This window comes from Phyllostomus discolor, chromosome 2 (assembly GCF_004126475.2).
Source record: "Phyllostomus discolor isolate MPI-MPIP mPhyDis1 chromosome 2, mPhyDis1.pri.v3, whole genome shotgun sequence".
NCBI classification, from domain to species: domain Eukaryota; kingdom Metazoa; phylum Chordata; class Mammalia; order Chiroptera; family Phyllostomidae; genus Phyllostomus; species Phyllostomus discolor.
Window position 1 is genome coordinate 6,368,035 of NC_040904.2, and position 16,804 is coordinate 6,384,838.

A 16,804-nucleotide genomic window follows, 5' to 3' on the forward strand; every position below is an offset into this window, starting at 1 on the left:
CATCCTCCCGAAGATAATTCTGGGTTGTTTTGGATCCCCCCTCGTACATTGATACAAATGGTCTTTCCACCTTCAGGACCATCAAGTCCCCGGGAAAAGGGCTTTGGAGTAGGTTTTGGCTGTGTTTTCCCTTCTGGGGGTGGGCCCACCATGGAGAAGATTTAACGGCCGTCTTCATCCCCCAGATTGCTGCTGTAAGTCAGAAAAGGGAAGCTCTGAGGTTTTTTTTTCTTTCCTCTGTTGAATCTCAAATGTCTTCAGCTTCAACTAATCTCGATGCCAAAGCGAGTCTCCCAGAGTGGCGTGTTCTGACGGCCTTGGGTGGGAAGGGCGGCATCTCCCTGTGGATCGACGTTAGGGTCTTACTCTGAACACACGACGCTTATTTCTGTTGGTGCCTGTTCTCCACAGACGCCCTTGATCCTGAGTCTCCCGGCAAGATTTAAATGTCGTGGGAGAGACAAGCCAGGTACTGAGAAAAGAACCATGTAAGCGAGGACAGTTCAAAAGAGAGAGAGAGAGAAAGGAGAGAGAGAGAGAGAGAGAGAGGGAGAGAGAGAGAGAGAGAGAGAGAAGGCAGTTCAACAAGGCGCTGTGCATCAGGGTTTTGGGAGAAGGGTTTTTCCCCAGAAATTGTCGAAGCCCTCGGAAAAGCCAAGGTCCTTTGTTTACTGCTGGGGGTGGGGGCTGGGAGTGGGGCACGGGGGTGGGGGGCTGGGCGGGAAGGAGGTCAGAAAACCCCTACCTAGTCCCGTGCAAACGCTCCCCAGGAAACTCTGATTCACCCCTCAAGGTGGCCACGTTCCAGAGCGCTGCACCCCAAGGACTCTCTTTTCTTCTCTCACAAAGAACCTGTTCTTGCGGGTGTGGAAGTGCCTGGCGGGGAGAAGGAACCGGCTTCACCAGCCCCTGGGCCTGGGCCAGAGGCCAGCGGGAGCAGGGCCGGGCGGGCCGGCCGACCAGCCTCCAGCGGGTGGGAGACCACGGTGCGGCACGGCCCAGCCGGTCCTGGCTCCTGCAGGACCAGGGAAAGGCCTGGAGGAGAGACCAGGGCTGGAGGCTGAGCTGGAGGGCGGTCCCGGCCCACGGCCTTGGCATTCCCAGGCCCCGGCCGGACTTCCTGGGCTGCTGTTTGGGGCTGGCTAATGATTAACAGGAGCTCAGCGGGGCGGCACGCACCTCCAGGCAGCGAGGGCCTGTGGCTGGCAGAGGCCACCTCCATGTCTGCAGCCCGGCCTGTGACGTGACAGACCGTGTCATTGGGGACTTCCTGTTCGCTGCTGAGGTCTCGGGTCAGGATTCTCCCGTGGCTGGATTGAATTTGTTCCTGTGTTTGTGTGGAGAGAGGACGGAGGCCAAGGCGCCTCCTGGAAACGGAGAGCCTTCCCCGGAGCCCCGAAGAAGAGAAGAGCCACCTGCCGGAGGTAAGGCGGCTCGGGGACAGGTATTCGCGTAGGCCGGTAGGGAACATCCCACAGCTCCCGGGTCTCCTCCAGAGAGCGGGGCACTCCGGCTGTCCTCCCGGGGAAAGTGTCAGCCGGTCCCGATGACAACATATTCTGATTCCCAACTTGTCCACAGTTAAAAATTAAAAGAGCCACTTGCTTGGAGAGAGGGTGGGAACTTGAGACGGTTTCTGATGGAGCGAGTGTCCCTTTCACAGGGAGCTGTTCTCGGGGATGTGTGGAAAGCCGAGCCCGGGGCTGGAATTTGGGAGGTCAGGGTGCAGATGCTGGAAAGTTACTGTGACTCACGTTGTTCGTCAGACAACCTTTTAAACGGCATGCGATCGGGTGCCCGGTGAGAAGGCCTGTGCAGAGGAGACCCGCTCCGAGGTTTCTGGGGGTTCTGGGGCTGCCCCAGGTCTGGCAGGCGGTGCCAGCGCCCCTCTGCCCCAGCGTGGGGGGGGGCGGCGCGTGGAGCTGGGTGCTGAGAGAATTAGGGGCGTCCGTGCCTTCTCAAAGGCATGGGGGTTTGCAGCAAGCCTGTCAGTGGTCACACGCCCTGCCTGCCAAGCCCTTCTTTCCCTCTGGGCTTGAGGTCCCTGATTTCACACTGTTCCCAAGCACCCAGAAATCAGCGTTTGTGCCGGGGGGCGAGGGGGAGGACATTAAGCGGGATGATCAAAGTCACCAGTTTTCTTCCTGAGACGACCAGCTGGGTGGGTCCAGACCACCCGAGTGATTTGGGGATCTTGGGGCATTAGGGAATTGGTTGAGGGTTAAATCCTATCTAGTTAATATAATTTAGTAAGATTTAAGATTTTGAAAAGGAGACAGGAGTCTTTCACCTAAAAGTTGGCGAGTCCAGCCTTCCACATGGAAAGGAATGAGAAGGCAAGATTCAGGGGCCCACCAGACTAAGCCATAGAGACAGAAACTTGCGAACGACCTGGCACAGGTCCCAGTGTAATTCAAGCGGCTCGTCTGGTCTCAGCTCAGACTTGGAGTCAGCTTTATGACAGTGCCTTCGGCACACACTCTTCCAGTGCCGGCCCCTTGCAAACCCACGGCTGTGGCTCCCGGCCGGACCCCACCCCGCCCACCCTGGGTTCTGCCGGCCGGGTAGGAGTAGAGCCTTCTGCAAAGAACGAGCGAGAGTGGTGGGTGAGGACGGAGGCAGAAGGAAGCACTTGACAAGCTGTCACCAGTCCTTCGTCTGCATCCTGACTCAGGTTGCTGCTTATCAGCGACTCCAAGTGTTTCCGCGTGACCTTTAGCTGTTGCCCGGGTTTCCGCAGCGTTGGGCCCGCACTGCTCGTTTATGGCTTTCGGCGAAACCTGACTCCAGGGCTCAGTTTCTCTTTCATCCTCTGCTGGGGTCCAGCATTCTAGCTAGATTGGTGGTGATTGCCGTGCTCATTGAACCTTGAAAACTGGCGAATGGTTTGACTGGGGACCTTGAACTAGGCTCGGAAGGCTGTGACTCCAGTTCAGCCATGAGCGGCTGCTGTGCTCCTTGCCACCCAGGCGCACGGTTTGCTTAGGGATTTGCTGAGTCTAGTTCAGCTTATAGCCAGGGGCGGGCTCCGTAGCAGGGTGGTGGTCTGGCATGGACACTCGGACCCTCGCCCTTGGACACGAGCAGTTAGGGTTCAGCAAAGGCACGCTGACTTCTGCTGTCAAGAGACACTGGAAAACCACGGGGTGGGGGAGCCCAGGGTCTTTCTCGTGGGCCGTGACTGCCCAGTCACACGCTGGCATGTAACAGGTGGTCGGGCCTGAGCATAGTTGCCATCCGTCACCCTGCCACTCTGTGCGACTCTGCATCTTGCGGGAGGTGCGCTCCGCAAACTTCCGTGAGGCAGGTATTTCCGGGGCCTAGTTCAGGTCTTGTGCTTCAGCCCGTGGGTCTGTTCCCTTCGGCCCGTAAGGAAGGAAACGGACCGGAGCCCTGGGTGGGGTCAGCACACTGCGCAAATCCTGCCACGGGGCTCTGGTGGAAGCCCGCACCCCGTATGTTCTGGAGGGATGAGTAGCTCCCCAGCACAGCTGTGCCCCCTGGGTGGTGCCCGAGATGAAGGCGAAGCCGCCTCTGTCACCAGGCACCATGTGGTGGTGGTTGAAGAACATTTCAAACAGAGACCGTTTCCTGAGGTTAGGAAGCTGTTTTTTTTTTTTTTTTCTTTTTTTGTAGACAGTTCATGATATGTTTGGCGGGTGATTTCGCCCTGAACGCTTCAGTGAGACCCAGCAGCGTGGTTTCTGCCCTGGACAGGCCCGTCTGCAGAGAAGGGAACAATAAAGAGAAAAGACACAGGGTTGCAGGATGAGCTAGAGGGCATCGGAGAGCAAAGGGGTGAACGGGAGGGCCGAGGGGCACACATGACAGGCCCTGGCGTGCTGCTGGGGGCTGGTAAGGCCTCACTCTGCCTCTGACCTCTGACTTCTCCCACGTCCACTCACCCCTCCCTCGGCCCCAGCCCCAGAGCCCCCACTGCAGGTCCATAAACATGCCTGTCATGATGCCACCCCAGGGCCTTTGCGCCTGCTGCTCCTCTGCCTGGGCAGCTTTTCTGCCCAGGTGTCCACGTTGTGTCCCCTCCCCTCCCTCACCGTCCAGAGGACACCTCCTGGGCGCCCTCCTCTGGCCTCCCCACTCAAGGCGGGAACCAGCCCCCGCCCCCCGCACACACCCCTCGCACATGTCCCCCCTGTTGTTTTTCTCATGCCTCTCGCCACCTTCTAGTAGCCTCGTGCCCCGCTTCTTCGACGCGCTGCCTGTGTCCGCTCTCGACCCCGTGCAGCTGTCGTGTGCCGGGCTTTCTCTTCTCCGTGACTAAGGCGCCGGGATTGCAGTGGGGACCTGGGAGCCCAGGCGGCTCCGCCATGGTCAGGAACCCAGCAGTAATGGTGCACCACGGGCTCCCATAATTTATGCATGGGCTTGCGAGGGAGATCATGTGACACAGTGATTCTCCAACTTGGGCACGTGCCAGAGTTGAGCCTGGTGTAGACAGGGTGCTGGGCTCAGCTCCGGAGTCTCTGGTCCTCTGGGTGCCAGCATTCGGTTTTCTAACAAGTCCCCAGGTGAGGCCGGGGCCACCGACCACACCGACCAGCGCTGACGCAGCCGTGCTCGGTCACACCGGGGCCGGGGGGGGGGGGGGCTCCGCAGAGCTTTGCGCGGTGAACGCTCGTCAGCGAGAGGCTGCTACCTGCCTGCTTTGTTTCCCCAGGTGCGGAGGAACATGCGGAGATGGAGGGCAGCTGGCGAGGTATCCTGGCCGCGCTGGTCGTCGTGGCTGGCCTACCAGGTACGGTCTCGGGAGCTTGGGGGCCTGGTCCAGGGCCTCCACCTGCAGTGGGTGGGAGGGGGCCCGGGGGAGGCCGCTGGGGCACACGGCTGCCAGAAGCGTGTTCCTCAGGTGCTTGCCACCGGTCCCCTCCCCACAGCGGGGTCTCTTCAGTGGGGTCCCCTTCCTGCCGCACTGACTCAGCTCCGGGAGCGGTCCTTCGGGTGCAGCGGACCCCACCGCTTCTCTTCTTTGGTGTTCGGTGCCTTCCCACAAGCCATTGCTCCTGTCCCTCTTCTGTTTCCGCCTGGTCTTTGAGGAAGGCTGACTCAGGCGTCGCCTCCTCCAGGAAGCCTTCCTGATCTTGCAGTTTTCAGGGCGATAATCTCAGTTTCCATACTGACAGGGTGGTGGTGGGGGGGGTTGGTTTGTCAACAGCGCCTCCTTGTTCTGGACCCCTCCTAGGGTGTCGTCTGGAGTGGCCTCCAGGGTGTGGCCTCCAGTGGCCCCCTGGCTGGGGTCCCCTGATCAGGCTGCTTTGCAGACAGCCAGTGTGTGGACCTCGGGGTCCACAGGGTGGCCGGAGTTTGCGCCCTGAGCTCTGTTCCGACTCCGTCTTGCCTACATTTCACGGCTTCAGGTGTGTCTCTCTCGTTTCCTGGCTGGGTTTTAAACCCCTCAGGGTGGTCGTCCGGTGCTCCCCACTGCAGTGGTTTGGAGGCCCCGCAGTGAAGAAAAAGCTACAGACGGAACAGTGCACGGTCACGGAGGTGCAGCCCGATGAGCTGCCGCCAGCCGGACACCTTCGTGTGTCAACAGTAAGACCAAGAGCACGCGGTGGATGCTTCCTTCCTGCCTCCCCTCCCCGCTCCCCAAAGGGACCATTACTGTGACTTCTAACTGCGGAGCTGCGTGCTGCTGGTTTTGTGCTTTGTACACGTAGTGCTCTATTTCCGATGGCCACATAATGCTTAAAAAAAAGATTTTATTCATTTATTGTTAGAGAGAGGGGAAGGGAGGGAGAAAGAGAAACATCCATGTGTGGTTGCCTCTCCTGTGCCCCCCAACTGGAGACCTGGCCCACAGCCCAGGCATGTGCCCTGACTGGGAATTGAACCAGCGACCCTTTGGTTTGCAGGCTGGCACTTAGTCCACTGAGCCACACCAGCCAGGGATACATAATGTTTTTTAACACTCTGGCCATGCCAGCATCAAATAAAATGAAATGGAGTGAACCAGAACGAGAGTGAGGACCATCAGAGTGAGTTCCATGCGGCGAGGACCGTCGGACACATTTTGATTTTGGGCTATTTACACGTGAAGCCCGTGGGCGCCAGACTCCCGTGTTAACATGTGTTTGGGAGCAGGGACGCTCGAAAGCCCCTGCCCGACAGTGCGCGGTGCTCGGTGTTGACAAACACCAAGGTGCGTGACGACATTGGCTTGCAGGGTGGAGGGGAAGACACCGCCCCCCTGTGCGGAGCCTGGGGACCTGGGTGGCTGGCAAACCAGGCTCAGCACAGGTTTAGGGACACGGCTCCCACGAGGCTGTTTTGGGCCACAGTGGCACAAAGATCTCTCCCAGCAGCTCAGCGGGGAACTGCGGAACTGTGGGTTGGCAGTATTCCGCAGACCTTTCCCCAGGAGCTCTGCGGGGAAGGCAGGGGCGGCTCTGGTGGGGGCCTGGAGGTGGTTGCTCCAGGAGGGAGAGGACTGCGGGCTGATTGGAGACCCCCTGGGGACAGGCGGAGTCCCTGCGGAGTCCCTGCCAGCAAGGAGTTTCAAGCCGCAGGGGAAACAGGCGTTAACTGATAGAAAAATAAGTATAAAATCACCCCATGATAATTGCTTCACTAATTTGAAAGCCTGTTATAGGATGATTTACCCTAAATCGGCTGGTCTGGGACGGCTCCCCGAGGAGGTGACAACCTCTCGGCTGGGAGCTGCGGAGCGAGACTGCCGAGCTGGCCTGGTCGCGGCCTGGGGCCGAGGCCCTGGGGCTGGCAAGGAAGAGGGCGGGGTTTGGGGCCAAAGAAAGTTGGTGTGAGGCTAAGCAGGGTCTCGGCCTTCGGTAGTGTTAAGGGTTATCTGGTCTTTGCCCTAAATGACGGAAATATTTAAACGAAGTCTGGGGTGTGGAGCTGGGGCCTAAGGGAGGGTCCTGATTGTACTGCTGTGTTCAGAAGGTGCCTCTCACTGCCGCATGGTGGCGGTGGCACAGCGGTGATGCTGGCACCTCCTGCCATCGTCAGCAGGACTCAGCAGGAAGCTCAGAGCCACCCGAGGACCCCCTCCCTCACCTCTCAGCTTCCTCCCGCTGGTCCCAGCCCCGGGGGCTCGGGGACTCCCACTTGGTCCTCCAGGGGCTGCCTTCGCAGAGCAGGGCTCTCCTTCCCTCCCTCCATGCTGCTTCCCTTCCCACCCTCTGACTTTCAACCGTCTGCTGTTCTATGCATTTCCGGTGTTGAGTAAGAGAGGGGAGGTGGTGAGGGTCTTCGGGTGCAGTGAGAGGAGCTGGAGACGAGGAGAGTGGAGGAGTGGAGGGCTCCACACCCCTCAGCCAGGGAGGCAGCCGGCTGCTGTTCCGGGGTGCTGAGCAAAAGCCATTGCTGAAGAGCAGGACTTAGGTTCAGGATCGACTGGTGGCGGGCCGGTGGGAGCCACGGAGGTCGCAGCCCTGCTGCAGTGAGCGTGGTTTCACTCTGCCGATGGAAGGATGTGGCGAGCAGAAGAAGAGGAGCTTTTCAACCCTGGGGGGCACCCCGGCCTCTATACCGAGATGCCCGGTGCAGTGGGATTGTGGGGCAAGAGAGAAAGCGAGAGGGCGGGCTGGAAGTGCACATTTCGGAAGGGGAGAGTGTCAGCATGAATAAGCATCTTGCAAGTGGATAAGACCCTCCCGGGGGGGCCTGGTGCTGGGCGACCACTGTGGCTGGTAGACACAGGAGGCTCCTGGGAGGGGGACATTGACCTTGCCCGTGGCTCTGCCCCTCCTTTGCCCTTATGCTCTACGAAGTGCTAGGGAGAGCAGAGGGGAAAGGGAGGCTTTGTGTTGAGGTAGGGGACTGTGATTAAAGGTCCTATTTACCATTTTCTCATATTTGTTCTGGGTGGGACAGGGCTCCGCACAGAGCCAGCTGATAGGAGAGAGGGGAGAGAGGCATGAGGCCACAGGGCCACAGGTTTCCAGAAAGGCAGCTTCTGAGTCACAAGGAGGAGCCGGAGGGGCGTCCTCCGGTGGTGGGAGCACAGGCTGCGGGCTGCATTGTCAGGGCCATGCCCTGCTTAGGATTTTGGTGCCTCCCATTTAACTTAAAGGTCAAGTGCAGACTCAAAGAGTTTCCATCTGGCACAGGCCCCTCCCTCCCTGCCTTCCTCCCTCTCGCTGCCGTAGCTGCAAAGTGAGGTATGCGGCCTTTGTGTTTCCTTGGTCATGCATGCAGTCCGCAGGGTGTTTGAAGACAGGCGCGGTGTGAACGGCACCTGGACTGAAATCTATGTCATGTACTTCGCGCCGGGCAGGGAAGAGGCTGTGGTCTCTTCTAGAGACCAAAGGGACCACAGAGACTGTGGTCTCAGATTGTTATTCGTTGCTTCTTCTGCTGCAGTCGCCAGTCTGGGTCTCGCCCGTCTCTGCAGCCCCGCCCCCCGCCCCGTGGCCCTGACCAGGGAACTCCCACCGGCCGGGTCAGGAACGGGAAGAGCGTTGTTATCGCGGTGCGGAGTGTGAGAACGTCTATCCCTCCCCTGGGTGTAGACTTGGCTGTTTCTGCTCTTTTGTCCTTCTGAAGGTGCAAGTCCAGGGCTCGTGGAAAGAGCCCAGTTGGCACAGCGGTGTCTTCCCTGGGGAGCCGTTTCTGACTTCCTTTCCTCTGGTTTTTCCCTTTTATAAACTCCCAGATCAAAGGGATCCCAGACCTGAGCAACTTGCTCAATCGGAGTTGATATTTAAGTTGCATTTATTTTTTTTCCATCTCGCGAGCAGAGGGAAGCAAGGACCAGGGAGTACTCAACATGTTTACCCAAGCACAGGGGTAGCCTCAGTGACATCTGAGCTCCCCTCAGTTTTGCCTCTTTGGAGCCGGTGGCCCCTCCTTGTCCCTGGCTGCCTCCCCGCCCCATCCTGCTGGGCTCGGGACCCTGTCTGTGCAGGGGTTCATTCTCTGCCGTTACCTGCTCCTGTGACGTATTCCCACAGTGCATTCTGGGTACTCTGGTGAAGCGTTACCGTGTGTCCAGCTGTGTGCTTTTTTTTTTCCTAGAAAACTTTGGGGCTGTAATGAAATTCTTTTAGAACCTGCTTTCCCACCAGACCTTATAAGGTTGGAAGGAAAGGGGGCTGCTGCATCACTGGGGACACTCGATGCATAGGGTGAGCTGCCTGGTCCACCCGCAGGGGTCACGCAGCTCCACAATGTGGCAGGTGCGTGGTCCACCAGGGCGTTTTCTTGCTACAAACCCTGAATGAGATCAGAGGGGAAGGAGTGGGAAGGAGGGGAATTCAGGGCAGGAAGGTCCGGGCACCACCACTGTGGTCACAGGTCCTGGTCTTCGTTTTCTCAGCATGAAACCATAGGCGGTGAAAGACGAAAATAGTGACCTTGAAGACTATCATTGCCATACTTCGAATTATTATTACCAGCGTGGGAAAGTCTAGGAAAACTCTGGCCGCCAATTTGCTCTTGTAGAGTAGTAAGAAAACCAGTGATGAGTGACCCAGAGATTGCTTGAGTTCTTCAGGTGCAGGACGCGCTCCGTGTCAAGAGATCATGACGGAGTTCTCGTGAGCTAGAGAGCCCCCAGGGCACTCCATGGGGGGATCAGTCAGAACTGTCGCCCCAGTTAAAACCGGTGTCAGAGGGCACCCGGCAAGCGAGGGGCAGAATGTTGTGGAAAGTGGAATGGAAACAACGTTACTTTATGGTTTTCTTGGCTCATCTTGTAGGTCAGTGCCGTCCCCCTTGCAGGTCATGTAATAGTGAGTTTTCACTGAGTGCCTGGGGGTCACCTGGAAGGCTTTGCATGGACCGTCCTCTTCGGTTCTTGAAACTAGTCACTGTGGAACCAGTGCCCCTGTTTTGCAGCCGTGGGGAGTGGGGCACGGGGAGGGGAGAAAACTCATCCGGTGAGCCAGGACTGTTGCTCTGGGGTCCGTGGTCTTATACTCTAGCACGGGTGTCCAACCCATGGCCTGTGGGCTACATGTGACCCAGGATGACTATAAACATGGCCCAACACAAAATCATAAATTTACTTAAAACCCTGTGAGATATTTTGTTTTTGTCAGTGTTTGCGTGTTTAGCACGTGGCCCAAGACAACTCTCCAGTGTGGCCCAGAGACGCCAAAAGGTTGGACATCCCTGTAGAGCGTTGGGCTTTCATCCCAACACTAGGCGTGGTGAGACCTTCTACGGGGCTGCCGAATGCACCCCTTGAGCATCCTCATGAAGGGCTCTGACTCCCCCCATCTTCCCACCCCTCATCCCTTTCTCTGTCTCCCGGCTTTAGGAGGAGGGGCGTGGCCCCAGTGACAGTACCGTCTTCTGGCTACCTCACACTGACTTTTCCACAGCCCCGTGTCCCTACACACGGGACCCAGCTTCCGTCTCTCTTTGGCTGCATTCCTCACGTCCTCCAGCCACAGACACTGTCTTAAGCACCCCCTGTGGGGGCTCTCAGGGCGCAGGGAGCATGCATGGGCCATGGTCACAGTGTGTGGGCGTCTCCATCCTCTTTGTAAAGACAAGGTGCTCTGCTGTCCCCTCCCAGCCCCGGAAGTAGGCCTTCCTCATTTCACCAGGAGGAAAAGCGCTCTTTTCAGAGCGAGGCCAAAAAACTCCCCTAATGTGACAGAGCTGGGCTAGTGGTGGCTCTCTGGGCAAAGCTGGGGCCAGATACTTAAGGTGACATCCTGCAGGAAGGGGAGGGGGAGCATTGCCTCCTCATTGCCAATCCAGCTGAGATGCTGAGATGCTAAGTGCTGTGCAGGAAGGGGATGGACATGGGACGGAGGGACGGAGTGGCTTTCCATCCCCCGGAAGCTCCTGATCTTCTGGGGAGACCTGGGGTTGGGGACAGTAAGACACGGAGCCTGGACCATGGGGTGGCCACTCAGGGGCCCCCACTTGTAGGCAGAAGGGTTAAATGCCACAGTGGATCTCTACAGATTCATGCATTTACTTGAAAACACGGGTTGCGTTTCAGCTTCCGGATCCAGCAACCAGATCATAGAAGGCCCCCGGAACACCACGGCGCTGGTGGGCGGGGAGGCCCACTTCAACTGCACGGTCTCACAGGGCTGGAGGCTCATCATGTGGGCTCTGAATGGCACCGTGGTCCTGAGCGTCACGCCCAAGGAGCCCATCATCACCAGTGACCGCTTCACCTCTGCCAGCTACGAGGAGGGCGGCGACTTCATCTCGGAGATGATAATCCACGACGTGAAGTTCAGCGATGCCGGGCGCGTCAAATGCAGCCTCCAGAACAGCGACAGCGAGGGGTCCGCCTTCCTCTCCGTCCAAGGTATGTGTGCGGGACCGGCCAAGGGCGGTGGTGCTCGGAGCCCCGCGGGTCAGGTGTCAGAGAAATGCAAGGCACCGTCCGAGGTTCGTGTCCTATGTGGCGACGTCTGCGGCGCCTCCAGTTGGTGTCACGCTTAGGGTAATTCTGAACTGACCAGGGTTTGTGGTTTTGTTATTTGTGTATTTCTCTCCCGCCGTCCCCTCGGGCCCTCTTTCTACTTCCTTCCTTTCTGTTTCTCCCCCTCCCTCCTTCCGTCTTTTCTTTCCGTGTGTCTATGACTAAGATTCTTAAAAACAGGTTTCTGTTACTTCCCATCTCGTCCATTTCAGTACCTAATTGCTTTTCTGGAAACACATCCTGGAACACTTCTGGGGCCAGTTGCCCTCACTTGTCCATGATTCAGGGAGAGCTGACAGTCACCGCCCTGTGCCCAGCTTTTCATATGCTTGGCGCGATTTCTTTGCCTTACATAATTTTTGATATTTACATCACTCGGACATCTTTATCAACGTTGAATTGTGCTGTAACTTTTTCCTTTTTCAGCTTCATCTCCCCAATTTACTACGTTTCCCCACCCCGGTGGCTCTTCCAGGGAAAGCTGTCAAGGGTTTTAGAAAAAAGAGTAAACAAAATGTATAAAAAGGGGCAACTTATCTTTCATTTTCGAAGCTGATTTTTAGGTTCTGAAGATCACGTTGCATAGTGAAAAAATAAAAGGATGATTTACACGGATTCAGAACACGTTTCTAAAGTTTAATCACTTTGCATTCCTTAAAAATGCAATTACATACTATTTCTAGATGCGTTGGAGCTAGCTCTCTGCAGCAGCAGCAGCTTTTAAAACAGACCACATTGTGTCTTTGAAGTTTTTCTCACGTTTACTTATTTGCTTGTCTAGGTGAAATTTCCAAAGATTTGGTCTGTATTCATGCGATCAAATCAAATTGGGTAACATTTGGTGCAGATACATGTCTACCGATTTCTACTTGCATTTTTTCATTTGGCCAAATCACTGCATCTTTACTTTATGTGTCTTTACGTGGTTTAATTAGGGGCCCGATGACATTTTGTGATGCTAAGTGATTTTGCGAAGTTACCTGGATTCCTGGCCTCGCCTGCATGACCAGATTCTTGTTGTAATGATTTGTGGTATAAGGGAAAGAACACCGGAAAATGAATCAAAGATGTGAGTTCTGGTTTTGGGTTCATCAGTTCCCCACCTTGGTGACTCCTGAATTGGTTCAATTTCTTCATCCTTAAAACTGGGACAAGACTCCTCTCCCCACTGCTCAGGTGTATGGTGAGGATCAGATGAGGAAGGGATGGAGGATGGTTGAAGACTCTGGAACCGTAGTGGCCTAGTGGTTAACAGCTCTCCGGAGCCCAAGTGCTGGGTTCCAGTCCCAGCTTTGTCACTGACCGAGCCTGTGACTGTGGACACATCAGCTCAGGACCCAGTGTCCTCATTACAGGGCTGCCATGCGGTCAATGAACAGGTCTCGGACAGTCTTTAGAGCAGCACCCGGCCCGTTGCAATCTCCAGAGAGCCACCCACTATTACTTGCTGCATCCTCAGTAGGAGCACACCGCTGTGTTAGACCGTCATGGGGGACTCAGAGACCAGCAGAACAGGACGCAGTCCCGCCCCCTGGAACTGTACGAGAAGAGTGGCTTGTGCAAGCACAGGAGGAACAGTGTGCACCCAGAGGCTGCATGGGTGGAGAGAGAGCTTGGGTTCAAACTGGGGAGGGGGGTGAGACAATTAGTAGCAATCTCCAAGGATGACTCCAAGGAGAAGTTGCCCCTTGAGATGTGTCTCAAAGGTCTGCGGATGAGAGGCAAGGTTGGAAGGTGAGGGAGGAAGAGGGCCCTCCTGGATCCAGGAACCACGGCCAAGGCATGGCTTGTGACCGCTGTTCATGGTGCCAAATTCGTAAATCCACGTGGTTTTGTAGCACCTCTTCCCAAAGTTGCAAATCTGTAAAAATATTCACATATTTTTATATGTGAATAATGAATGTAGCTTTTTGTTTTAGAAGAAATAGAAGAGCAAGCACCTTGGGAAGTTGAAATCGTCCCCAGCCAAGGTCCCGAGGAAGGACCCTGCAGAATAGGATAGAACTCGGTTGTTTTACCCCGGTTCCGCTGGTCCGAATGTCACCTTGTTCTTAGAGGAACAAATGTTCTCTGAGCAGCAGGGTCTCCCTCAGGGGAGAAGAATCTTGAAAAAAAAAAAAGAGCAAACATCCAATATACCTTGGAAGCGCATTATCCAAAGATCGTTTTGTTCTCTTCGAGTATCAACGAGAACAATAAAGGGAACTTACATAATTCCATACTGAGTCACCCCAAAATCTATGTAACGTGTTGTGGCTACCACCTTATACAACGTGCCCTTCTCCTGGCTGACCTTCCGGAAAGCTGGTGGGAAGAGCTGAATCACCGATACACACAGAGAAGAAAATGCTGCATTCGGATCGCAGCATGTGCCCGAGCCACCAGGTAGCCGCACGCCAGCCTCCCGCCCTCAGGTGTGAGGAGGGCCGATTTCTCCTGTTGTTAGCTGAGGCAATGCCACTGCTCTGGGTTTCTGTCGTCTTAAACCGCTCCGACAAACGAAACAAGGAGCAAACCAAACCGAGGACAAGGACAGAGCTCTTTGGCCTTAAGGGACAAACCTGGTGCCCTCCCACTGTGGCGGGTGCTGTCGTCCTTGAGCTGGTGACCGTGCTTTGCCCCCTCCAAGACACTCTGCAGGCAAAGGATGATGGGAAAGCTGACATTTCTGGGTGAGCAGGGCTTTCCCAGTGGGGGTCCAGTTCAGTCTCAGCTGGGAATCCCCAGGTACTCCCCCTACCCTGTCAAGAGGATCTGTGAGGTCCTGACACTTTTCAGGACAGTACTAAGGTGTTGGTGGCCATTCCCACTCTCAGTTCCCACATGTGAACCAGGGGCTGTCCACTGCACCCTGGAGAGGTCTGTGCAACTCAGTGGACCAGTGGTGTGCAAGGGACTGATGTGTGAGCGAAACGGAGCCATCCCAAGGGCCAGGCAGAGCAATGGATTTGTAACCTACCAGACAGCGAACGTTTCTTTATATGGTTTCCGTTTCTACAGGGACCCTGACCTTCAAGAAGCCACCACTTGTCAAGTGTTGGTGTAGTATCAAAGGGTACCCGTGGTTCTCTGAAAAGCCTGTCAAAGGCTCCTCATTTTTCCAGCTCTGCAGCTCTGTGAAGTCAGATTTTTTAAAAAAAGATTTATTTATTTATTTTTAGAGAGGGAAGGGAGGGAGAGGGAGAGAGAGAGAGAAACATCAATGTGCGGTTGCTGGAGGCTGTGGCCTGCAACCCAGGCATGTTGCCCTGGCTGGGAATTGAACCTGTGATGCTTTGGTTTGCAGCTGGAGCTCAATCCACTGAGCTACGTCAGCCAGGGCTCAGATTTTTTAAAAATCACCTTTAAATGAAGCAATATATGGCAACAGATTGAATACAGAAGGAGATATGAGAAATCCAGCCAGAGGTGAAAGAGATTTGCATAAACATAAAACAATATTGCTCTTCTGACGAATTCATTTTGGTTTGAGATATAGGTATTTTCATAAAAATATGAATCTATATTTACTATGAATTGGATTACTGTTATTTTTGAATATCTAAAAGGAAATGATTCTAATTGCAAACATGGTAAGTCTCCGTAGATATAACCCACACAAATGAGAGGCATCTGGAGTCCGCAGTGGTTTGTAAGAGTGTGGGGGGTGTGGAAACCTGAGGGCCGAAAACTAGTAGTTCAGTCAAATCCCCTCGCGCCCAGGGAGAACAACACAGCCTGAAATTCTCAGGGACTTGCCCAGGCGGATGATTCCAGCTCTGGGGGGAACCAGGACCGTGGGCAGAGGTTGCGAGTCTCAGTCCGGTGTTCTTTCCATTATATCACGCCGCTGGGGGTGTTGACATTGTAATTGGCACGTGGCCGTGAGCTGGGTCCCGGGAGGCTGTGTCTGCAGCGGGGCCCGTGGGTGGTGACACCGGCAGCACCGGAGTGCTTTCGGACGCGTTGCCAACGGCGTGGACGCTGGCACGTGTGAGTCGTCCTCGGCGATGGCTTTTCAACAGTCTGTCCGAGCAATATATTCTTTTTTTTAAAGATTTTATTTATTTTTATTTTTAGAGGGGGAAGGAGGGAGAGAGAGAGAGAGAAAGAGACATCAATGTGTGGTTGCTGGGGGTTATAGCCTGCAACCCAGCAATGTACCCTGGCTGGGAATTGAACCTGGGACACTTTGGTTCCCAGCCCGCGCTCAATCCACTGAGCTATGCCAGCCAGGGCTGGGCAATATATTCTGATACGTGATTGAGGGCAGTTACTCCTGGAATTCTATTGGATTCAATTTGGATGCACTGCCCTTTTTGTTTGAGATCCCGGGCGGTCCAGGGCAACTTTTTAGGGATTGTGGAGTCCCCGTGGCAGGCACGGGGGCCCTCCCTTTCCCACATAATCCATATCCCCCTGGGTCCTGATTTTTTTTCATTTCCCTGGAATGACACCTTTTCTGGTGAGCCATCCCGCCTCTCCCCGTGGGCCTGGGAAGTGCAAATGAAGACCCAGGTGCCCCTGAATGAAGGTTTCCCGCTGCAGACACGGCCGACTCGGGCCCGGGGAGGTGGCGCTCACACGCAAGGCGCACTGAAAAATGAAAGGCGCCTGGGAGGCGAGGGGCGTGGGCCTTCCTTCAGAATGTTTCTCTTTTCTCCTTCAGTTGTGGGCAAGCTGCTCACCCCCAGTGACAGTCTTGTAGTCATTGAGGACGAGCCTTGTAATGTGACTTGCCGCGCGGTGGGCTGGATGCCGCTCCCCGACCTTTCCTGGGAGATCGGCGCCCCGGTGAGTCACTCGAGCTACCACTCCGTGCCGGAGCCGGACGACCCCCAGAGCGCCCTGAGCCTGCTGGCCCTGACGCCGCAGGGCAACGGGACAGTGACCTGTGTGGCCAACATGAAGGGGCTGCAAGCCCGCGATTCCCTCACGATAAATCTTACCGTGGTCCCGCCTCCCCTGGGTAAGTGAAGACTTTCTGCTTTATGTAAGGTCTATTATTACCGCATGCCTATCTTTGTGTGTGCTGCTGCCGAAGCTCCTCGTCCAGGAAATCCGCCCGGCGACCTTGGCCTCAGGGCCGAGCGGTGACCGAGACAAGCTACTTCCAGTGCCTGCTCGGTGGCCCTGCCATGCCGCTTGATTTGCAAATCTCCTCTCCTGGCATTGCTCCTTTCCTCCTCACGTGGGAAAATCAGTGAGAATCTTGACAATTAGTAGCATGAAACAGCATCAAGTTCAGAGATAAATACTTGAATTCAATGTTTTTTTTTTCTCAGCTTTTATTTGTTGTTCTGAGGTGATCCCTTCCTGGGCCAATGAGGAGAAAGCGCTCATAATATTTCAGGAGGGTGCGTGGGTCCTCTCAGATTCCTTCCAATCTTAGTGAAATCACAAGGTTTCATTTTTTTTACCCAACAAATCTGTGTGTTTCAAAGTACCAAG

At 55.5% G+C, this 16,804-nt stretch overlaps 1 protein-coding gene across 1 annotated transcript in view; it reads left to right on the forward strand.

The window, feature by feature from the left end:
* Nucleotides 1-761: 761 nt before the first annotated feature.
* Nucleotides 762-16,804, forward strand: part of IGSF5 (immunoglobulin superfamily member 5) — a 37,635-nt gene continuing 21,592 nt past the window's right edge. Inside the window, exons 1-4 of the mRNA XM_028505204.2 lie at nucleotides 762-1,424; nucleotides 4,678-4,756; nucleotides 10,940-11,257; nucleotides 16,023-16,322. Of these exons, the coding sequence (XP_028361005.1) occupies nucleotides 4,699-4,756; nucleotides 10,940-11,257; nucleotides 16,023-16,322 (676 nt within the window). The 5' untranslated portion in view covers nucleotides 762-1,424; nucleotides 4,678-4,698. The remainder of the gene's footprint in view (nucleotides 1,425-4,677; nucleotides 4,757-10,939; nucleotides 11,258-16,022; nucleotides 16,323-16,804) is intronic.